Source organism: Cyprinus carpio, chromosome A14, assembly GCF_018340385.1.
Source record: "Cyprinus carpio isolate SPL01 chromosome A14, ASM1834038v1, whole genome shotgun sequence".
NCBI classification, from domain to species: Eukaryota; Metazoa; Chordata; class Actinopteri; order Cypriniformes; family Cyprinidae; genus Cyprinus; species Cyprinus carpio.
The window spans coordinates 23,238,058-23,263,139 of NC_056585.1; the positions used below are offsets into that span (position 1 = coordinate 23,238,058).

Below are 25,082 nucleotides of genomic sequence, written 5' to 3' on the forward strand. Positions count from 1 at the left end.
AAACATTGCACCAGACTTTAGACCAGGTTTGAGTTGGTCTATAGAGCTATTTTCAGCTCCTTAAAATAGCAATGCGCCATCAATGCACCTGAACACACCTCTTTTTTAGACCAGCATGCCCCTGGGCGCACAAATGGACACAAATGCATTTGCTAATTAAACGACGTGGCGCTGGATGGGAAAATGCGAACGGCGCCGGATTGAAACTAGCAAACACACTTGCGCTGCGCCTTGCGTCGCATTGCGCTGGGTGTATGATAGGGCCCCCAGTGATCTTTGTGCACAGACGCATTGTAGGCTACTCCCCCAGGAAACAGTCCTCCATAAAATGTAGTATTGGCAACAATACTACAGTGAGAATCAAAATTACTCCTTTCTTTGCATGAACATTTTGGCGGTGTTATGCAAATCTTCCCAGACAGTGACGTAGACGTGTGGGGGTGTTTAAATGATGCGTTTTAGGAGGCCGTGGACGAGTCTTAACTTTTATAAAGAATATCTCTTTGGGTTTGAGACTTTAGTCTTTGCAATTTTAGGGATCTTATCTATGTACGAACAGCTTGTAACACTCCAAAGAGAAAGGAAAATTTGAAATTGCATCATATGACCACTTTAACGGAGTTCCTCAACGGTTCTTCCAAACTGCACAGAGAAGCCTTCTATTCTTCTAGTATACTAATACTTATCATATGATGGAGAAAATGTATGTAAATGTTTACTTTGCAGTCTGAAAAAAAGTTACTTTCCAAATTACAGATATCCAACATAAATTTACAAGCATATTTAGGTGTGGCATCAACAGATTTACCGCTAACTAGTGAAACTAGTGAAAGCACTATATTAATATGATGAGCAACTAACTAGTGAAACTAGTGAAAGCACTATATTAATATGATGAGCAACATCAAAAAATAGATTTTAAAGGGGCTTAAGGAACATTGTGCATTATGACTGATGTTCTTGTTTATAGCTTATATCAGCACTCACACTTTCAAATATTTTTTTTAACTCTGCTTGCCTGTTGCGAGTTTAAAAAAATCTGTAATTTACATAATTACTCTAGCAGGTGGCAGCAAGTGACTCTTCATGAGTGAGTCAATTAATCATTAATTTAACCGATTTGTTTAAAAACACTGATTCATTCAGCAATGAAGAATGAAGCAAGTGTCTGTATTTAAAAGCGAGTCATTGAATCATCCATTTAATCATTTGGTAAAAACACTGATTCATACAGGATCTGCTATGACTTCATACCTTTTTGAGTAGCTTGAGTTTGAGTGAGAGATCATATGACCTGAGGAACCACAGAAAAAAAGGGAAAACAATGGTAGAAAGTGTTGCAGTGCTGGAATATGTTGCGTCAGGATTGCATTTGTATCAAGGCGCTCTGATCCGATCTTTCACCATACCACTTTTGTCTTTCTCTTGTTATTTGTTTTGCTCTTTCTCTTAATCTCTTTCACACACACACACATACACACAAACAAACAAACACACACACATTAATGCACATCAACAGTATCTACTTACTCTCCCCTGGGCTGTTTGCTAGAAAGAGCTTCTATTGATCTACTCTGATAATCATATCGTTTACCTCAACAGCAGTTTGTTGCTGTATTTGTTGGTGTGTGTGCAAATTTTATGATTGACTCTAAGGTAAATCTGATCACCACATTCACTTATGTTTCAGAACATGTTAAAAAGTTTATCTTCTTGTTATGTTTAGCCACAGCCACCGATCTTGCAGCCCAAATGAAGATGTCCTTGTACTATTGATCTCCTGTCCCAAATCCCATCAGAATTCCAGAGCCTGTTTACCCAGACACACACATATTCATTCATGAACAAGCAGGCACAATATGCCACAAGCATTACATAGTAAAATGACGGCCTGGACTAGCCCCCATGGGAAATTAAACCAGCGGCAAATCATTAAACCACAAGCTACACATTAAGAGGCATTTGCATTTTTATTGCACCTGAAAGAATGGCAAGACTCTATTATCTCACACAGCCAGTGTGGGAGCAGGGTATTACTATTATTATGTTGTCCCATATAAAAACAATAGCGTTTAGCGCTCATGAGAAAGGGAATGAGAGGGCTTGTTTACTTTCCCTACGTCGGCAAAGGGTTATGATTATTGAAAGGGCGCAGCCAGAGTGTTTGACAGACTCAACAATACTTTGTTTTATGTAAATCGTATTGTCATCAAACCAAAACAAGCAGGAGGCAAATGCAGCACCATCAGCCAGACAGTTAGCTGAATGGGGAGGAAGTTTTGCAGGGAGAGTTTGTCACATTAATTGCTTTCTCAGCTGGACGTCTTCCAGGACTGTATCCAAGAGTGATCACATTTAGCCCTCAAATCTTCTCCTGTTCACAGGTGAATGGGATATGTGCACACGCGCCCCCGCGAGTGTCTCGTGCTGCACCGATGTCGGCAGAACATGCGCCTGCCTCACCGGTGGCCCACAATCGTCCTACTGTGAACTTTGACCCCGATGAGACCCTCTTTGGACGGCGCAGGTAATGTCATGCTACTGTTAATGTTAATGTAATGTTGCTGTTAGATGTAGTTGTTCTGCTTTGTTTGGAACTATTTTTGTTGCCAAAATAGTTTTTTCAAAAACAGTTAAAAATCTTGTGATCTTGCGTAATCAGAACTTAAGTCAAAGACCAAAAGGGCAGGAGTTTGAGCACCACTTTAGGGGCTATTGGTGCATGTTCCTGTTTGCACTTCCAAATATTCAGATTTCAGACCTTGTGCAACACCATATTTGACATGCTGAACTCAAACAATGACTTAAATTTCAGTCTGTTTCACACATTATGATACTTGTGGTGCTTTTGGAGCTAAACTGCCTCACTGATTCTAATGGCTGACCTTGTTATTCAGTCGTAATGAAACATGAGGATGACCTGACTACTCTTTACCCTGAGCTCTTAAAAATGGCAATCAGCAGCTGAAAATACACACATTCCTGTTTTATTTAAATCTCTGAAAAGTCTTCAAGTGCTCTAAACACTCAAAGAGGACTGCAAAGCATTGCTGCTATAGAATTGACAGTTAGTCAATTCAGTGAAAATCTAATGAGTGTATAATAAATTGGAGAAATCGGAATTGCTGTCAACCATAATGCTGTTTTCATGCATCTTTTCATACAGCTTACATCTGCTGATGCTGTTTGTGTGGAGTGCACTGAAATGCTGTACAGTAATAGATTCTCCACTTCAGCACTCACACTCTTTCTTCATCTGGCTCTCTCTCTCTCTATCTTCCTTCATGTTTTTCTCTGTATAGATCCTCACTGACCTTTTTAGGTGTCTTACAACCAAATCAAACCGTCTATTCTGTGCTTCTGAATATTTGAGAGATGCTGTGTGCAGGGGCAACATGCACCATTTTTCTATTTCTGTACTTTTCTTTTGCTTTTTTCAATATCAAAAATAAGAAAATATAAAAAAATTACTTGATTGTAACATACGTTTGAGTTCAAATTATGATTAGATTTTCGTATAATGCATAATATTTATCAATGCTGTATTTATGTGTAGTATATACACATTTCTAAATCTGAAAATAAATTATGTCTATCACATACACTACCATTCAGATGTTTGAAATCAGTGTCTTTGAAAAAAGTCTCTTATCCTCACTAAGGCTGCATTAAAATAGATTTGAAATCAGTGTCTTTGAAAAAAGTCTCTTATCCTCACTAAGGCTGCATTAAAATAGAGTAAAAACAAAAAATATTGTGAAATGTTAATACAGTTTAAAATAATTAATTTAGAATATTATTCTATATTATATTAGATGTTATTATTAGATTACAAGTATATTCAAAAATCTGGCACATTGCAGTGTGTGTTTGTGCTGTTAGTTGCGGTGTGTGTGTGTGTGTGTGTTCAGGCTGATGGTGACAGAGAGATGCTCATTAAAACAGGCTTTGTCTCCTGCCGTGTGAGTGACATTGAGCTGCCTTCTGCCCCTCTGTCCTGTGCAGTTCCACTCTCCCTTGCTCTGATGAACAGATGAGAGCAGCTGAGCCAAACACAGGGCTGTTTCTTCTCCAGTATAATGTCAATTAACAGTCAAAGCATCTCAAATAAACTTAGCCTGACAGGAAACAACACGTAATGGAGCAGATCACGTTTCACACTGCGTTTGACCTCGAGACCATTTTCATTTTTCTAATTCTTCACGCTTCTTTTTCCATATACCTAAATTTTCCCATAAATCCCTGTATTTTTGTGCCATGCATTCTTTTTAATCTTACCTCTTTGTGCATACCATCTAATTTAATTTTTCTTTCTTTGACTCCACTTGGCTTTTTCTTTCTGTCTCTCTTTCTTCTTTCTGTACTCTCTTATTTCCTTTCTGATTGCTGCAGGGAGTTTATCTCGGGTCTGAGGGGCTTCAGTCAGTTCTACAGTGGCCTCGGAGAAGCTTTGTGCAGCAAAGAGCCGGCGGCACTCAACAGCTCCTTCTGCTGGAACGGACAGGAGATGACAGACAAGTGAGTATTTCAATCTGATGACCATATAACTACATACTAATACTGTGTTCTTCCATTTTAGACTCTCTGTGTACACAATATAGTGTCTTTTAGTGAATAACAAGGACATAAATGTTCATTAAAACGTTACATAAATTCATTAAGTGGCATCATTCTACTTGCAGATATAGTCTCTGACATGTAAACTAAGATTAATAGTCATTCTCTATTGGTTCTGTACAGTAGAACAAGTGTTTCGTATCATTGCGGTTACTATGGACCCTTGCCAGGGTAGACAGCATGTTTATTTTTATACGAATAAAAATGTGTGCACAAGGGAGCAAGTATAGCTTGATAAATAAATTGTACTGTCCTAAGGTTCTAGGTCACGTTTAATTTTACAGCCCATGTTTTCCCAGAGTATTTGTCCACTGGAAACATTTTTCATTGTTTCATCAGCCGATTGGCATCAAGGGACCAACAGTACAACGTATTGAATGGTCTGTACAACTATTCCTTTGCTGCCTTGTTTTCATTTGTGTCAGATTAAATATGTGACCCTGGACCACAAAACCAGTCATAAGGGTCAATTTCTTGAAACTGAGATTTATACATCATCTGAAAGCTGAATAAATAAACTTTCCATTGATGTATGGTTTGTTAGGTTAGGACTATATTTATTTGGCCGAGATACAACTATTTGAAAACCTGGAATCTGAGGGTGCAAAAAAATCTAAATATGGAGAAAATCACCTTTAAAATTGTCCAAATTAAGTTCTTAGCAATGCATATTGCTAATCAAAAATTAGGTTTTGATATATTTATGGTAGGAAATTTTAAAAATATCTTCATGGAACATAATCTTTACTTAATATCCTAATGATTTTTGGCATAAAAGAAAAATCGATAATTTTGACCCATACAATGTTTTTTTTTGGCTATTGCTAAAAATATACCTCAGGGACTAAAGACTGGTTTTGTGGTCCAGGGTCACTTATGGTGTCTCTCCTCACTAAGGATTATTTTGCGTATTTTAGGATGGCTGGAATGCTATATTGACCAATCAACATCCAGAACTCCTTGAAATGTTGTATGATATACAGCAGCGGTTCTCAGTTGCAGTCCTCGAGACCTCCTGCTCTGCACATCTCTCTTATTGCTTCAGACGTTTGTTCTATTCAAATGTAAGTGCCCTGCGAAGTGGACATCACAGGATATTCTGCCATGATTCCAGTTTGAAGCGAACATATATGTTCCATTCGAAGTGCATTGAAGTGTACGAGACGTGAATTTGTGTTTATTTGCTTAGGTACTGATGTCACACTTGTCCATTTGTGAAGACGTTGTGCAGCGCAAATCCATGAATGAATGTTTCGAAGTGACGTAAACTTCAACAGATTTCCCCTGCTCAGGGAGTAGGGAGCAATGAACACTGTGTAGAGACCATGTAAATGGGAAAACTGTTTATTGCACGGAGCTCACTTCTAACAAGCTGATTATCTGAATCAGGTGTGTTAACAAAGAGAGACATACAAAATGTGCAGAGCAGGGGGTCGCGAGGACTGGAATTGAGAACCGCGGATATACAGTATTTCAGAATGGAAGAGACTTTTATCTCTCTACGACCCACGCACTTTCTCTATTAGTGTTTTTATTCTGACAGCTTTTGCTAAGTGGGTAAAAGTAGCATATATTACGATAGAATAAGCCTTGTAAATGCTTTCCAATATTACTACAATCTCAAAGAGATGTATTGCCCCAGAGCGTGTCACAAATCTTGAAGTCTAAAAAGCTTTCTGAATAAAACGGAGACAGCGTAAGTGGCTGGTAGCTGAGCGGATGATTTTGTATGTGTGTATCTAATGAGTTTGGCTGACTCCAGTTCCATCTGACAGTCAACAGGGTGTGAATTGTGATGTGGTATTTGTGGGGTAACTGATGTCGACTGGTGTGGTGGCTTCCTCGTGCCTGGCTAATTGCTCTTTTTCAACATTCGTTCTGTGACTGCCTGTGCCTGGCTCTCCATGCGCCCTATGGAACCCAATTTAAAAATTGTCATATTTCAGTGCGCCGTGTCCCATATGCTTCTGTCCCATAACTCTTTCACAGTCCAAATCAAGTTAAGGTTGGCAAATGACAATAAATCAGTGCATCTCTGACCCAAACAGAAAAGCTTTAAGAGCTGCAGTATCTCATCCTAATGACTTGTAAATATCAGCTCAAAACTGAAGTGATCATTGAAGTCAGCATGAAATCAAAATGGATTCTATTTACTGTCTTAATGGTTGTTCCTGGTCTTATTGGGAGCGATTCATCGATGCACATTATTTCAAAGAAATCCTAATCTGTAATCAGAATGTAAGAGGTTTCTCTGAAACTACTTTCCTTTTTTGTTATTTGTCTATTGGATGATGTTAACCAATAGCCAAATAGCTATTTAGCTGTTTTTATTTTTTATTTAACAAACTCTCATTTAGTCTGGCTCCATTCTAGTTTGAAACAGCCACAATTCACAATCAAATTGATTCCTGCTTCTCTTTGAATATCTTTTTTTCTCACTCTGAAATGCATCATATTAAAGAACCAAAATGAGTCGACTATTCTGATGACTTTGCAGGATTGTGTCTGCTTTTAGGGGTTGTTTCAAGAAAATTTAGATGTTTAAAGAAATTAACTGTTGAATTTTTAAATAGGATTTCTTGGAATTGCACATATAACTCAGCACTATTAAAGGAATAGTTAACCTGAAAATGAAAATTTGCTGAAAATGTACTCAAGTGTGGCAAGTGTCAATAAGTAAATCATAGAAATTATTCATTTAATGATTCATTCAAACCAAACGATTCATTCATGAATGAAGCAAGTGACCCAAGTTTTTAAAAAGTGGTCAGTGAATCATTGACTATTCATTCAAAAACACTGAATCAATCAAAAACAAAACACCTGTGACATGCAGTCGTTCTGCTTTGTTTGGAACTGCTAAATAATTAGTTCAAAAAACTTTTAAAATCTTTCATTAGAACTTGAATGCACTTGCTTAATTGAGAATTGATGCCATGGGCCAAATTTGATTAAAAACTAAAATTGAAAAAAATAATAAAAGAAAAGTCTTCAGGCCATCAGGCCATCCAAGATGTAAATGAGTTTGTTTCTTTGTCAGAACAGATTTGGAGAAATTTAGCATTACATTACTTTCTCACCAGTGAGTCCTCTGCAGTGAATGGGTGCCGTCAGAATGAGAGTCCAAACAGCTGATAAAAACGTCACAATAATTAACTTTATCCACACGACTCCAGTCCATCAGTTGATGTCTAGTTAAATGAAAAGAAAAAAAAAAACAGGCAGACCTTTATGCATGAAGGTACTTAATAAGGAAAAGGGTATCAGACACACTTCCAAGACACCATCATATCTAATAAGCTGAAACTAAATCATGTGAGATTTAGCAATAAAAATGTACCTATTTATGGATCTCATATGCGTGTTTTGTAAGTGTTTTTCATTTGTCAGGCACAGCTGAGTATGGTGAGCATCTGAGTGATGGTAATTAGAATTTTTAATTCATATCCCCCTAATATCCATTTTTGCCTTGTCTCTTAAGTGTATCCATTTTGTAATTGTTGAAGGTGTGTGTCTGTGAGTGTATGTGTCAACATTACATCATTATACACTATTAGCTGCAGCTGTTTTCTCTTCAGTATGTGCAGTTGAGGAGTAAATGGGGGTGAAATGGCCTGGTCACAACAGTGGTGAACAGTTGGCCTTAGGGGACAGACAGCTGTGTCAGAGGCCTCTCAGGCCCTCAGGAGTTAATTAGGACCCAAGAGAGAAATAGATAGGGGAAGAGAGAAATAGAATAACGATGCCATGCCAGAAATGTCAGTTGAATCTCAATGTCATTCCTTGGCTCCTAGTGAAATATCATAATTAATTCTGGAATGCATTCAGACTCATTTTATACACCATATTGAAGACGAAGCGATCCTTCACGTTCTGTGTTGGGAAGGAAGCCATCTTGATTGTGCCAAAGAATGTCATTGGTAATGTGGCCCTGATAGATTAAATAGCTAAATGTCAAAACATAAAAAAAATACATTAAATGCCACAGTCAAATAAACTTACTGAGCAGCTACAACTACATTCCAGCTCATTCTTTTTTGCAAAAGTAATACAAACAGCCGAAACTGTGCCAAAATGTTACTTCAGGTCAGATTTAAAACAATTAGTGCAAAAGATGATTTGACTGTAAAGTTAATTCCTAGCATCTCTGGTGTTTGCTAGAAATGAGTTTTTTCTCCTGTGCTGGAGGCAGTGCAGTGGAGCCCTCAATGTCAAAGATCAAGTCACCAAAACTCTGGCACAGATTTCTGCCTTCTACACTAGAGAATACATTTTAGTATCCTGAATATCTGCCTTTCTGTTTTCGTCTTATGTACTCCCACAGACCCTTCAGTTTGACTCAAGTAGCCCCTCATCAACTCCAAACCAGAATCATGCTCCTCATATTATACTAAATATCATTTGGCGTTATAAGTAATATGACTAAAATGTCATGAATACAATAATTCACTGTTAAACTAAAAAACAATCGATTCTGTGGATGAAAATTCGACTCGCCATATGAGTACTTTGAAAAATACAGAAATTGGAAATGCATTTAGTTTTATATTAGCTTGAGTGAGATTAAACAGTAGTGTCACAGAAATCTTCTGTAGTTCTACACATGCACTTATGTTGTACAGTAAGTGTGATCCACACAAATTGACTAAACATAGGCCTGCTATTTTGTTTTCTTTCCTTAAAAAGTAGCACAATGTTTGACAATCCTACTAATATTACTAAAAGTCATAATTTATATAAGTTTAAAGCGACTCCACCTAGTACTGGGTAAAGTGGTTAGGAATTGCTGTTATTGCCTACCCCACCTCACCTCTTCATCTTTATATTTGAAGGGAAGTTGTGGCAGACAGGCTTGTTCAATATTTAAAAGCTTTGAGAAGTCTCTTTAGGTCAAGATTGGCGGATATTCAGTATGTTTTGTAAACCTTCCTCTTGAGTCCCAGAATACTTCTCATCATGCTCAATAAGCTCCCTCTCTTTCAGCTGCTCTTCAGTCAGCTCATGATGCTGAAGATACTCGTGATTGATTCTCGCGGTCTCCAGCGGGTTTGGGCAGTGGGGCATGTTGGATCTCTGAGGGGTGCGCAGTAGGGCCATGAGTCTGAGCAGGTTCAGCATGAGTAGCTGGTCCAGACTGTACATCCACGGGGAGTGTAGTCATTTCCTGTAGTAACAGTTGGGTTGTCTGTGCTCCCGCTGTACCATAATGCCTGTAGTGGGTTGTTTTTGTTTTTTTAGGAATCATGATGTTGAAGTCATACAGTGGCAGATAAAATGAAGTCAATTTTTACATTACAGTATGCAAAAAAAAAAATGCCAATTGCAATCTGTGTCTGCTTTAATTTTTAAATAATTTTTACATATGTATAATGACAGTTAGCTCAACATTAATGCAGTTCTATCACTCAAACGATTTCTGAATGATCATGTGACACTGAAGAATGATGAAAATTTGGTTTTGTGTCACACTAATAAATTATTGTTTTTTGACTGTAGATTTTGAACAAATAAATGCAGCCTTACTGAGCATAACAGATCTTTTTAAAAAACATTCAAATCTTACTGACCCCAAACGTTTTGAAAAGTAGTGCATTTCTGCATTTAAAGTCTGCCACAAAAATGACTTATTTTCATCAGTATGGCATCATTCATGCAGTGTACAACTCTAGTTATGAGAAATGTCAGCTAGAATCAGATAGAAACTATATTGTGTGGCACTTTCAGTTCTTTCCTATAACATGAGCATCTTTATATAAATCTTTAAATACTAAAATCAGCTTCAGATCAAATCCATGAGCCACAAGAAAAGACTAAACAGTAATCATTTATTTAGTTGCTTCCCAATTTGATAAAGCAAAGACTCAATACAGTACACAAGGACATTTTAATCCATTAAGTAATTTGTGTAAATGAAGGAAATACCTGTTGAATATTCAGTTGAATGTTTCAAATAATATTTCTTGTATACTGTGTATTTCAGGGCTTCAGTGTGACTAATTCTGTTGTTTTATAATGATCTTTTATCTAATTTACAACACACCTTAGGCAATTTTTTGCTGAAAGAATTCTCACTTTAGCTACCCATTATGTTTCTGCATCAACGGATGATTCATTTTGTACCTTCCCACTGTTTCCCCACAAACAGCCACCATCCTAATCAGAACAAAGCTGAGTTTCTCAGGCACACAGGACAGAGCTGACCTGATGCTGCTCGACCCTGGTGGTCAGCACACAGGTGGGCGCCTCATGCGTGAAGCTCCAGCTAATCTCATCCTCCATTAAACGCTGCCCATGTCTTCTGATCTCCTCCTTCTAACGGAGCTTGTGTCTGTATTATTAATGTGATAATTAAAAGTGGGAGGTGAGCTGCCATCGAGAGTAATAAGGAGAATAAATAAGTATGGAAATGTAATTTGGCTTAATGAATAAGCAGTGCATGTGAAGGCGCCATGAAAGATGATTGGATAGAACTGTTCAGGATTATGTCATTGCTAAGAATGGAGCATGAGGTCATATCTTTGGCTCATTCATCTGAAAACTCACAGTACTGCAAAAATCAGTGTTTTTATACATTTTTTTGAAAACTTTTAAAAGTCCTTAAAACAACATATATAATAACATATGTTAAAACTAATAGAGTTAATTAAGTTTTATTAAGTTTCAATAATTAGTTTAGGTTTTGTTTTTTGTTTTATTTACACACTAAATGTACAAATATGCAAAAATACACACACACACATAATGCACACTTATATTTTATATAAATATATTTTATACTTTTTTACTGAAAAACAAGACAAGTTCTTGATAAGCACAGGCTTAACTGGATAAGTTGAAGTTGGTGTTGTGACAGTATCGGATCTGTCACTCACTGTCTCTTTGTCGCCTCAGTGCTCGCACCAATGTGCCTGTGTGCATCAACACTAATTAGCTTTTAATAGGGAGTAATTAACTGGAACATGAGTCCAAGGGGCCCGGGGGGATCGAGGAACACTTGGGCGCAGACACACACACACATTGTCGCCTCACACCCACCACACCACACACCACACACACACACACATTTTTGCACGCAATTTTTTGCATTTGATGATGCCCAACATATGCTCCAGTTGCTCAGAAACATTCAGATGCCAGCACATGTCTGACCCAGTTGTGCTGTTTTACTGTTGGGTTCTGTGCGTGTATCTGTGTATCTGATAAGAGCTACAACAGAACAGGAATTTTTTTTTTGGTGGTGGGGGGGAAAGCAGAATGCTGATTTAGACTAACTTTTAGATAACACTCATATTTATGCTTTTTTTTTTTTTCTTTTTTTTCATTTTTTTAAGCCTTGAGTAATTTCGAACAATGGAAATCAAAGGGGATAATTTCATCATAAAGCCCTTGGTGTCTACATGTAATAATACAAATACAAATTAAAGTGCCTTTTGAAATCTTTGAATGTCCTTGTGCAGCATGGGTGAATGTGCTGAATGGTAAAAATCAATTCAAAGGTTTAAAATGTTTCATTTTTGCTTAAATGAAATTCCTATGGTCGCGTGTTTGCCTCTAGGTGGCAGTAAAAGGCAGTTTTAGTGTTCCTGAGCTTGTGGCCATTCAACAAACAGGAACTGCTGAATAGTGAATGATAATGATCAGTTGTTAAGATGAAATCTTGAATGAAATTTCTTTCTCAAATACATCTGGGTTAGATGTCACTTAGGGAAGGGCTCCATCTCAGTCACTATCAGGTTTTAAGTAAAAAGTCCCAGTTACACTGTAGTATGTTTTCTTTAGCAGCAGTTTTGTGTGTTGCTCCCCCATGTAATTTAAAACTGTCCTAATTCAGAATATTGTTTGTGAATTCTCTCATAGTATATATATATTTTATTATTTTATATTTGTACACCATTATTTATTTTAAATATATATAATCTAATATAAATTAATACAATATGACATCTTATAAACTTAAATAGTATTTTATATTGTAGTGTGACAGTTCAACATGCATTCAACTGTATATTTTTTCTAGACAGTAACAGTGTGAATATTAATAGCTTAATTGACCTTAATGTATGCACTTACATAGAAATTACCTTTAAAAAATAAAACCACCCAAGAAATATTTACTGTAGTAAAAGTGGAACTATCCCCAGTCTCTATATCACTTTTTAGTTCATGGATAGAGTGATGTGCAATAAAACCTGTAATTTTGTTTAAATATGAGCAATGGACATTTGTATTTATATTCTGCAGGTTTCCTGGTCCAGGGCTAAAGAAAGTCCATCCACACGGCTCAGAATCCAAACAAAAGCCTCCTGAACCCGTCATCAGCCAGATCATCGACAAACTCAAACACATTAATCAGGTGAGTTACTGTTTATCAGAAAACATTCACACACTTTTTTACATGTGAAGTTCACACAGTACATATCTGTGAATAATAATACACTGCCATGCCGTCAGTCAGCACACAGACATACAGTTGTACATAAACTCATCACCTCTGTTTAAACTCGGTCACAGCAGTCTGCCTGTCATCCCACACACAGATGTACATATCTGCACTCTGTTTTATTGCGGTGCAGTCTTGTAGATTATCAGGATGTGTGATAGGGGCTGCCGGTATCTGTACGCTAATGCAGACAAAGCAGAGGCTTTCATTCACTTTCTTCCTGCCTGCCTTTAAAAAAAAACAACAGCTGCGTGTCGTATCACCTTGGCTGTGTGTGTGTGAGTCAGGGTGTGTCTGCTTATATTTCATGTACAGTTCGTTCCCTATTGTGACCGAGATCCCACAGTGATATTTGACCCTATAGGGTTTTCTGTGTATACTCTGGTAATCCTGAGAGAACAGCATCTGGCTCATCCACAGGAAGTTCACCGGGCGATCTAAAGGACGCCTCTTTCTGTGCTTCCTCTGTACCTGGAGGATGTGTGTTTTTGGCTGGGTTTATATGTATATTGCAATGCAATGTAATTTTGAATATCTATAAACTCAATCCAAGTGTGTGTATGTGTTATTGGCACATTTTGTCTTGAATTTTCACCTTTACTTTATCCCTTTTTTTATTTACATTTTGATATATTTATTCATTCAGCAGACTCTTTTATCAGAAACAACTTAAAATGGGGAATAAAACATACAGCGAGAAGTGCTAACAAAACTCTAAAGTAGTCAAGAAAAGAACATGGACAGATTTAGTAAAAATGCGTGAGAAAGAGAGAGGTTTTTAAAAAACTGAAAATTCAACAAGATAAAAATTCATCTACTTAGTAACTTATTTAATTCATGAGACCATTGTAATTTATTCCTTTTATTCTTTTTACCCTCATTTCTTATTTCTTAATTTCAAATTTACTTTAGACATTTTATTTTATTTCATTATTTTTATATTGTATTGTATTGTTGTTGTTTTTTGCTCTGCTTTATTTTTTTTAATTCAAATTTTTTGTTTATTTTTTATTGTTAGACTTTGTTTTATTTAGTTTGCTTTGTTTTGTTTTTGTTTATTACTACTTGTTAAAACTATTTTATTTATTTTTTTCCCTATTTTGTTTTGTGTGCTTCTGTTTGTGTGTTTGTTTTTACTATAGACTTTTTTGTTGTTCTTCTTTATTTTGTTTATACTGCTTGTAAACTCCATTTTCACTATTGTTATTTAATATATTTTTTAATCTTGTTAATTAATTAAATTTAATTTCTTTTAATCTTTAATTTTACTTTAATTAAGTGAGAAATAAAAGAGTGAGTGGGGTCCTGTGCATATCTTGGCTTAAAGCAGAATGATATGTATGTGTGTTGCTTTGCATCTATTTGTGTGTGTGTGTGTGTGTGTGTGTGTGTTATAGAAACCCACTGCGGCCTCATGTTCAATGGCCCCATCTGAGCAGATTAGCACAGCGCTCTTGTTTAAACAGACCACAGAGACATCAGAGGAGCACAGATGAGTTGTGGGTCTCGTCTGCCCTCAGGCTGTGGAGAAGAGCCGTGGGGTCACACATTTTCCCAGTTACTCTACAAACAAACCCTCTCTCTTCTCTTCTCTTCTCTTCTCTTCTCTTCTCTTCTCTTCTCTTCTCTTCTCTTCTCTTCTGTGTTTTCATGCTCTCTTCTCTTCTCTTCTCTTCTCTCTATCTCTTCTCTTCTCTTCTCTTCTCTTCTCTTCTCTTCTCTTCTCTTCTCTTCTCTTCTCTTCTCTTCTCTTCTCTTCTGACCTTCTTCCCATCTGTTTCTTCCTCCTGCGCAGCTCCTGTGAAGTGTCCAGCTGTTGTTTCAAAACACACGTGACATAATTTATGTACATGACAATAATTCACACACAATCAAAATGAAGATGTACCCTAGACATCTATTGTATTTTGTCAAGTGTATTAGAAAGAGAGGAAAAAACATAATTAAACAATGTCACACTTGCAGGGTTGTGAATATCTCATGCTGATGTATATAGTGTTTGCACACACACACACACACACACACACACACACACACACACACACACACACACACACACACACACACACACACACACACACAGTGATACAGATCTAGTGTGGTCATGTGTGGTAAGCAAATGGCAAGTGCTTTCAAAAGACCTCTATGGCATCTGCGCACCACAGATATACACATCCGCAGCCCCTATAAACACATAAACAAATGCGTAGACACATGTTTGTTTCACTATATTATGTCATAGACTTCCATTGATTTTCTTTAGGTTAGTGATATATGCATGATTTGACTGATCAATTTATAAGCCTTTTTAGCTAGTGAGGTCCAGCTCACGTCTATGTTCAACAGGTTTCACTATATGTGAAGTGAGGCCTTTTTTGAACAGTGAAGACCTCATAAGTACAGTCATGTAGAATAACGAATGTGATGTCTTTACTATGGCATTCTCTGCCAAACATGAGAATAGTACTGCAGTCAAGTCATTTGAAAGTGCACAATGTCCTTAATGAAATAGAAACAATTAACAATTTCCAGCACATAAGCTACTCCAGTAGCGCTAGCTGATTTGACAGAAATCAAAATCTTAATTAAGCCCCTTTCACCATGACAGAGCCATAAATCATTCATAAATGGTTCATTATTTAATAATTCATGTTCATTTAGAGTTCCGGCTGATGGAGACAGAGCTCCAGTGAGTCTACAAAGTTGAGAAAAGTTAAAATTTATGCAAAGAAGCAGCTTCTGCCAATGGTTTTTGGTTCATGCATTGATAATCCTTCATCATGTTGATGCTGCTGCTATATATATTCAAATCTTTCCCCTACAAAACATTAATCTAACATGAAGAAAACAATTCTTTGTCAAAACAGAGTGACATACTATTTACTAACCATCAATGACACGTCTGTCTTATGACCTCATTCGATTATGTCAATGCAAAACGAGGCTTTATTGCGACTGGTAGTGTTTCCTTTACTTCACAAGCAGAAACTCAAACATTTTTTTAATGAAATGTTCAGTTTAACATAAGCTTGTGATAATAGTTTACATCTGGTGTTATCTGGCACCGTGCTAATGTGTGTTCTCATTTGTTTCCAATAGCCGGGGGTTTGAGTTATTTCCCAGAACGGACAGACAGAACACTCATATCAGACTTTTCCTAGAATTTCAGAAAGCCAGTATCTCATCTTCTAGCCTGGGAGGCTTGTAACTTTCTTAGTGTTCTCTAGCAGTTGTAGTTCTATAAAACATTTTGGGTGTGGACCCATTTGATTTTACAGAGCAATAAGATTTTTGGACGCTCTTAACAGTGTTTGAAATATTCCTGTTCCCGGGGGAATATAGCGTGACAAGCCTGTGTCCCAAAGTGTGTTAGTGTAGTGGTTCTAGAGATGGCTTGTTGGCTCAGATTTGGGCCTCTTCTGAAAGAGAGACACGGGGAGCGCACTGAACACCAAAAGACAAACTTTACCCTCCCTCAGCTCTGCAGACCCCGAATTCTCACGCCTAATGTGGCTGATGTAATGGCTGCGCAGGGCCAAGTTTAGAGTAAGTTCGTCTCTATAAGTTTAAAAAATGACTTGGTGCTCAAGCTATTCCAACAGGGCAAGTGCTCAAAGACTCTGTATGCCTAAACATGACTCAGTCAGAGACGGATCTCTCACGCCTAAATCTATGTGAGTTAGTGCATTAGCCAGTGCTGCAGCTTAATATGAAGTTTTGCAATAAACAGAAACCCATTTACACAGACTGAGAAAAAATATTAAATGTGAAATTGCACAAAAAAAAAAACACAGACTGAGAAAAAATATTAAATGTGAAATTGCACAAAAAAAAAAACAGGTTTTCGTAAGTATATATGAAATGTTTTTAAAATATCAAGAATAAACTACATTATTAAAATCACTGTTTATATTTAAATGTATTTATTATTAAAACTGCTTTCAGTTTTATGACAGTCAATCATGCTTTGCGAATACCATAAAACAAAAAGAAAATAGTAATAAAAACTAAATTATCTGTGGCTTCTCTTATAAAACAGAATTTATTTATTTATTTATTTAGTTATTTCATTGTAATTTCCATATACAGCATACTCCAAATGAATGCTTAATGGTAAACACATTGAAGATTAATGGATAGGCTGTTAATTTTAAATTTTATTTAAAGTTAACAATAAAGTTAATAGCTGTTTCCTCACAGAAGTCAGTGTATTGAACTACATTGAAATCCATTAAAAAAATATGGTCAGAACATGCAAATATTTGTCTCACATCATTGTTAATGTAACTTAATAAGAACAGTGTGAGTGGCACAAAGGTTGGAAGACATAATTTATAAATCATAGCCCACCAGAACCGGCAAGAGTTAATTTCAAACCCTACATATATAGTGCCAGTGCACACATAATATGTTTATCAGCTGGCTATTTCTGCCTGGTGCAAATGGCAGAGATGTTCAGAGATGAAGCTTATAGCACACACCCTTCGTCTGTCTTCATGTGCTTTTGTGTTTGTTCCCATGACTGTCAAACATTCACTCATGCTTATCTGTAAAGTCTGCAATGTCTCTTCGTGTTTATACAAGAATAGTGCGGCATTTGTGGACAGTTTACTTCTTTGAGGGGAGTTGTTAAACTACAAAACCTTAAAAATTAACCTTAATAAATGTCTAAAATCTCCCTGAGATCAGTCTATGGCTAAAAAAATCCCCTGCATTGAACTTTTAAGGACTAACACAGTGAAACAAAGTTTCCAGAGACAGACAAAGGCAATTTGTCTGTCCAGAACGAAAGCGAAAAAGCAGCATAATCAAAATGTATTAGAGGTTTTTAAGGTTTATATATATATTTTTTTAAACTTGAATTTGCTTGTTTATTTTTTATTTATTTTTTTGTATTGATAATATTGTGTTCATTGCTTTGAGAAGCTGCTTTTAAAGGCGCTTTATAAAATAAAGTTTATTAAAATATTATATTATTATTATACAGTTATTTATTTTAAACCAGTGAGGCTAGATAGCATGAAATAGGAACAAAGCAGCTGACAAAAAACACATTGCGCCTGGACAAGTTGTAAGGCCAAACTTATCGATGTAAAAACTTATCATATTTCTCAATGAATGAAGCTATAAGTTATCTGATATCTAGACTTAATCCCACTAAAATAATTAACTTTTTGCTGACATTATGTAGAAGAATACAAACGTTTTAATGCAATTTTACAGGAGTTTTACTGGTGCCTATAATGTTGGGACAGAGGTCGAGAAAATCGACAAATTCCTTATCGACCGCCGCCTTCACATATATAGTTTAATTTACGCATGTTGCTAAATTAGATTTTCATTTTTAGCAAAATATGTCTTTCCGTTAGTGCCGTCATCAGGACCATCTGGACTTTCCAGGGTATTGAGTTACTGATCAAAAAAGCCTGTTCCCAGCAGAGCTCAGGGGATAGTGGTGAAACACTGCAATTATCTGATTGGTCTTTGATTATAGAAGTTCCCTCCAGCGTTGAGATGTGTCTACCATGTGTAGGGCAGAGAGGTGAGCATATATTACATGTCACTTCTCATGTTGTCCTAGATTTGTGGAATGTTCTGTGAAAAATTAGATTCTCTGTTTTTCTTTTTTTCACGTACTATGGGAAAGAACTCTAGGCTAGATCTTTCACGCACACTCACATTTTCTCTCATTTCCTGACTGGAACTTTTCTCTGTATTTCTTTTCCCCGCTTTATGCCCTCACTTTCTTCTCTCTCTCTCTCTTTGAACTCCACCCTACATTTCTTATGCTTTTACTCCCATGTTAATCCCACTTTCTTTCCTGCTCTCCTTCCTGACTGTGTCGAGTTGTATGTGACACACTCCAGTCCTGCAGCCCTCCTTCGCTCTAATTAGATCCAGCGGCAGAGATGGAGAGAGAGGGAGGGCCGCAGGTAAGGCAAGAGAGCAGACAGCAAAACAAACCAGAGCTCCACATTCCAGCACGCAGTCTTACGTCAGGCTGCCGCTGACTCCACACCTCATCTACTCGAGTAAAAGTACCAAAAAGTACCAAGCTCCAAAGACCTCTTCACATGAGACACGAATTAGTAAAGAGTGTTCCCGTGGCTCAGTGGTAGAGCATTGTGTTAGCAGTGCAAAAGGTTGTGGGTTTGATTCCCAGGGAACACATTATGTAAAAAATGTTAGCCTGAATGCACTGTAAGTCACTTTGGATAAAAGCGTCTGCTAGATGCATAAATGTAATGTAAATGTAGAACAGTTGCTGTTTTTTTTTTTAGTAAAAATAAAATAATATTCAAAATTTGGGGGACAGATTTTTTGAACATTTTTTTTTAAAATTTGAAATTAATAATCTATTTGGCAAGGATGAATTAAGTTCATCAAAAATGACAGTAAAGACATCTATAATATAATAAAAATATGCTTATCACAAATACATTCAATATATTCATCACAGAATCTTTTTAATTAATTTGATTGATTTCTGAAGGATCATGTGACACTGCTGAAAATTCAGATTTGCCATCACAGGAATAAATTACATTTTACAATATATTAAAATAGAAAACAGTAGGATAGAATAGAGAATATTTGGTTTTACTGTGTTTTAATCAAATAAATTATTCTTTCAAAAACATTACAAATTTTACAGACCCCAAACTGAGCCAACCTCCAGCCAATATGCAAATCCATCTAAATTTATCTGTATTGTACTATTTGTATAATATGAAATTTACTGGTTTAATCTGAATCCTTATACTTCTGTGATGGTATGTGAAGTACATGTGGTTTAACTGTGGTTGGTAGTTTGAAGGTTCTTAAACAAGCCCTACCATGATCGCTTGAGTCTTAGTACACACAAACACATATTTAGGCAAATTGTCTATACACACACACACACACACACACACACACACACACACACACACACACACACACACTTCAAATGGCAGCTTAATGTATGTTTCAGTGGATGCTGGTCCGTTTGATGGTGCTATGAGGGTTTTTCAAATTAACTGTGACACCTGACATTAAAGCAGTCTAGAAAGACTCCAGAGTAGAGTGGGTTTTGTGCTTGGCCCCCGATCCCAGCGTGACTCCTGATGGCCTCTGCATGTCTCTGTTCTCAACTGCCTGGTTTGCTGTTGCCCTCACACCCAAAACTCCAATATAAATATCTTTCCTTTTAGAAAATATGTCCTTCTAATGCAGTCTTCTTGTTCTGACAACCATGTGTCTCATGTGGTCTCTTTCCATGCTCTTTTGCTTTTAAACACTTCACCACTTTTCACATTTCATTGCTTCATTCCCCTGTTTAGCTTTCTTATTCCCTTTTTCATTCATTAGTATGAAAACAATGAGAATAAATGGAAAGCAAATGGAGACTCACTTTTGAGATGTTTCCTTCTAAGAAAAGGACTTTAGTAATCTCACGTTTCTAGAAGAATGTTTAGAAAAGATCTCAACAATGTCATATTCTGTGTTCAGATTTGTCAGTATCTATAAATCAACAATCAGTCTCAAAAATATTTCAGGTTTATGTCATTCATCCCTGCGTGGTTACAGAGAAAAAAAGGTCTGGTAGCAGATATACTACTTGGTTTCTTGACTGCCATATATTTTTTTTATACGAAGGTTCTTTACTGGCATTGATGGTTCCACAAAGAACCTTAACATCCATGGAGAATTTAAATTCCACAAAAGGTTCTTTATAGTGGAAAAAGTTTCTTTAGATTATAAAATGTTCTTCACACTAAGAAAAATGGTTCTTTTTAAGAACGGTTGACTATGGCATCTCTGCAAAAACCTCCTTTATTTTTAAGAGTATTGTAGGACTTTCTTATTCCTGTCAGTGGGTCTTGTAGTAGAATATTAAATCTGTTGCAATATGCTGATCACAGGGGGACATCAGTATAACTCATTCACACAGAAAATCAGTGCATAAACACACACACACAAAAAAAACAATTTCATGTCTTAACCACAGATGGCATTAGAGAGGCCAAAGTTCTGTAGTGCAGCTTTAGAGAGTCAAATTTAACTTGACAGTCAAATCAGTTTGATTCATTTTAGAGATGTGTTTTAAAAGATATTGCTGCCTTAAAAGCTTAGTTAACTGTAGTTACCCACTTTTTATTAGTAGCATGTAGTGTAGTTAAAATTAAACTACATTTTCAAAAGAGCAGCTTGAAAAGCTAGTTTCAGAGTAGTTTCTTATTGTCTCATTGATGTCTATTTTTATTTCCAATAAGGAATTTTAAAAGAAACATCTGAGACAAAATTGCTAGTTAAATGAAACTCCATGAAGTCTCCTGAGCTATGAAACGGGCAACCTCTGGGCACTTTCTTACATCTTTCTTCTGCCATTCCCTCTATTGTAAGTTCTCACATTCCCTCCTTCCCCCTCCCTTTTTCCTCTATCTGTTCCTCTCTCCCCTGCTGTCTGGGAGGTCAGACGGAGCACATGAAAGGTCTTTTCCTTCCAATTAGTTAGCTGCTAATGAGGCTGAAGCCCCCAAACCCTCCTCCCAGCAGTCCTCTCAGCAAAGCCCCCTCGTCCCGCAGGCCAGAAGTTTGGTGCCCCCCTACTGCCACCAATCTACCCCCACACGCTTCAGCCACTACACTGGCTACAATTACCACACAGCCAGTCAACAACAACCCTATAACCAGAGCTCATCTGTGCTGAAGGAAATGTAAGGCTACACCGTACATGGTCACCGACAAACCTGTTTACTAACAGGAGATATTTGTTATCCTGATCTGCTGGAAAGACTTCCTGTGACATGGAAATGTTACAGAGGGCACTTCCTGAGCCACTGACCGACCAGAAATAAAGGACTTACTATAATAGGGATGCAAAAATAAACAAGTGCATGTATTGACTGAAGTGTTCACAAACACCTGTCTCACCTCATCTACAGCTGTGCAGACAGACAGACAGACAGAACTAGAAGTTGTCATGTTGGACGGCTCAATCAAAACTCTTTAGGAAATTAAACTAATGGTCACATATTTATTATCATTCTCAGTGTTTCCCCCAAGATTACTATAGTTTTGGATTTTCAAATTTTTTTTACATTTCAGTTTAATTTTAGATTCATTAATGGTTTTGTTTATATATTTTAATTTCAGTTTTAGCCATTTTAGCTGAGGAATTACCAGAACACTTACAGAGTGATTTGCATATAAAATAAGCAAAACCGTTTAATATAAGATGGGCAAACTCTTCAGTGCATTTAAATTAAGAGGAAAAAGTTGAATAGTTATTATATACACTTCCACATAAGGAAATTAATATCTTTATTCAGAAAGGATGATATATATATATATATATATATATATATTTGATGATATATATATATATAATATATCATCAAACTTGTTAACATATATATAGTATATATATATATATATATATATATATATATAAATATATGGGTGTGTGTGTGTGTGTGTGTGTGTGTGTGTGTGTGTGTGTGTGTGTGTGTGTGTAAATATAAAACTATTACAGACCCCAAACATTTAAACTGTTGTGTATATTGAATGTTTTGAGTAAGCAGTTGAAATTAAGCAAAGCATGCGTAATTTGGTTGAACAGTAACCCTGGTCTAGGCTCTGTCGCCCCACCAGGAGCCATGCCTCGCATCTGGGGGTTAGTGTTCCTGACAAACATGATTATGGTTGCCTTATGAGGATTGTAGACTGAATACAATGAGATGTGACTGTGTGTGAGGGAAAGAGGCTTACAGGTGGAAGGGTTACGGTCGTGTTGTTTCTCAGGCTGTACTGAAACTCAAGCCTCCCCTGGGCTCTCTGTGAGATTTGCCTCTATGTGCCGTTTCTCATGACTTGTCCGTATCTCCCAGTGTGAGCCGAAAGAGGAACCTCAGAAAAATGTGGCGCTCCATCAGCGGCCTCGCCGGAAAACACAGCAGGAGCCTCTCGGTGGGTCAGATGTCTCACTTCCTGTTTCCTCTCCGTGCAGGGTCATCATAGAGTCTCCTCTGTCTCTCTTTCCTTTTGTTACGGGGGCCTCACTGCTCAAATCAATGTCTCTACAATGTAGCAGTTAGATCATGTGAGAAAGACAGAAGAGAAGGAGGCAGCGCTCACACATGTGGTGTACTGCTCAGTGTCAATGCTTAAGACAAGCCTTCAGTGAGACCTGGGACGTTACTGTAAAAACACACACACACATTTCTAGACTGCATGTATGGATCTTTTCAAGCTGCTTGTATAGATCATATTAGACTCTTACATCTGTCTGCATAAATGTGAAAAATGGGTGAGGTTATAGATCAGGCTTGTCAGACTCATTTTAAAACAAAAGGGAGCTTGCGGGAATTACGCGATACACAAGAGGATTTTAGATAACATAGGGCCTATGTACATATAAATTTTTTTGGCAATAGGGAGGTGTTATATGTGACATTTAATGAGAAATTACTGTCTATTATATTATTAATATTAATCAAACAACATTAAAAAATTGACATAAAAAAGAGAAAATCACACTTTGTTCGGCTAAATAACTGAAGCAGTGCAAAATTCATGAACAGATAGTTTGGTCTAAAGAAAAACTTTATTTTCATTTAAAATCGGAGTCAGTATTAATACATTACGTATAATTAGTCAGTAATTAAAATTATGAAACTGACTTTTTTTTACGTAGAATTAATTATTCAGCTCACTCATAGGAAAGATTATGATGGAATAGATACTTAAATGTCAGTTTAATTCTCACACAAACCTATTATGCAAATATGTGTAGCACATGAATCATGTTGACTACTTTTTGCATTTTTGTGCATTGTATGTTAAAAGAACAGCCAGCTCATTCTTCAAAATATCTTCTTTTGTGTTCCACAGAATAAAGAAAGTCATACAGATTTGGAGCGACCTGAGGATGACAGAAGTTGTATTTGTGGGTGAACTATACCTTTAAAATTGTGGTTCTTAAACTTTTAGACTGTAGGGCCCCCCTATTATCAACAATATTTGAAGGCCCCATGGTCTATACACACACATATATATACACACATAAAATTTCTACATGCATTAAATATTGCAGAGCTTGTCTAGATTTTTTTTATATATAAAAATGACCATGGAATATTTTATTAATTTACCTTCTATATAATCACACTTTTAAAATTAGGCTACCTCATATATCAAGGCTTTTCAAGGCCATGGGAGCCCTAGCTCTTTAAACGAAAACAAAAAAAGTTTTGAAGGGATGAATTAAAGTTAAGATTGTTTTAATGCTTGTTTTGTTTTGTTTTAAATAATTTTAATTCATCTTGGAAGTTTGCTGAGGCCCCCTAGTGGGCCCCGGCTCCCTAGTGTGCTTTAAAGCACACAATAGGCCATATTTTAACTATGTAAGTGCATGGTCTAAAGCACAGGGCGCAGGTGCAGTTAGGGTGTGTCTGAATCCACTTTTGCTAGTTTAATGACTGGAAAAATGGTCGGTGCGCCGGGTGCATGGTCCAAAAGGATTGTACCTATTCTCTTAATGAGTCATGGATGTGTTTTGGGCGTAACGTGCAATAAACCAATAAGAGTCTCATCTCCCATTCCCTTTAAAGGCCATATTGTGCCATTGACTTTAGACCAGGTTTCAGTTGGTCAAAGGAGCAATGTATTTCAGTTGCCTCATAATAGCAACGTGCCAACAATGTGCCTGAATACACCTCATTTTCAGACCAGCATGCCCATGGGTGTACAAATGGGCGCAAATGCATTTGCTATTTAAACAACGTGGTGCAGGACTTGAAAATGATAACTGCGTTGGGCTGAAACTAGCAAAAAAACACTTGTGTCACTCCTGGCGCCACATTGCTCCGAGTGTATGATAGGGCCCAATGTGTTCATGAGAGAATGCTGATCTGGGAATCAGGGGGCGTATTAGAGAAAATTTCTTATCTTAGGTCTTAACTTAAGATATGTTAAATTAGGATTTTTCACAAATTCGTATTACAGAAGCAAATCTTAAATTGATTTGGGATTCTTATCCTAT

At 36.8% G+C, this 25,082-nt stretch overlaps 1 protein-coding gene across 2 annotated transcripts in view; it reads left to right on the plus strand.

The window, feature by feature from the left end:
• Positions 1-25,082, plus strand: part of LOC109102138 (glypican-3-like) — a 123,176-nt gene that overhangs the window by 70,833 nt on the left and 27,261 nt on the right. For both annotated transcript variants that reach the window (XM_042770301.1, XM_019115464.2), the window contains 3 exons: positions 2,385-2,527; positions 4,393-4,518; positions 12,859-12,970. In XM_042770301.1, coding sequence (XP_042626235.1) covers positions 2,385-2,527; positions 4,393-4,518; positions 12,859-12,970 — 381 coding nt within the window. The remainder of the gene's footprint in view (positions 1-2,384; positions 2,528-4,392; positions 4,519-12,858; positions 12,971-25,082) is intronic.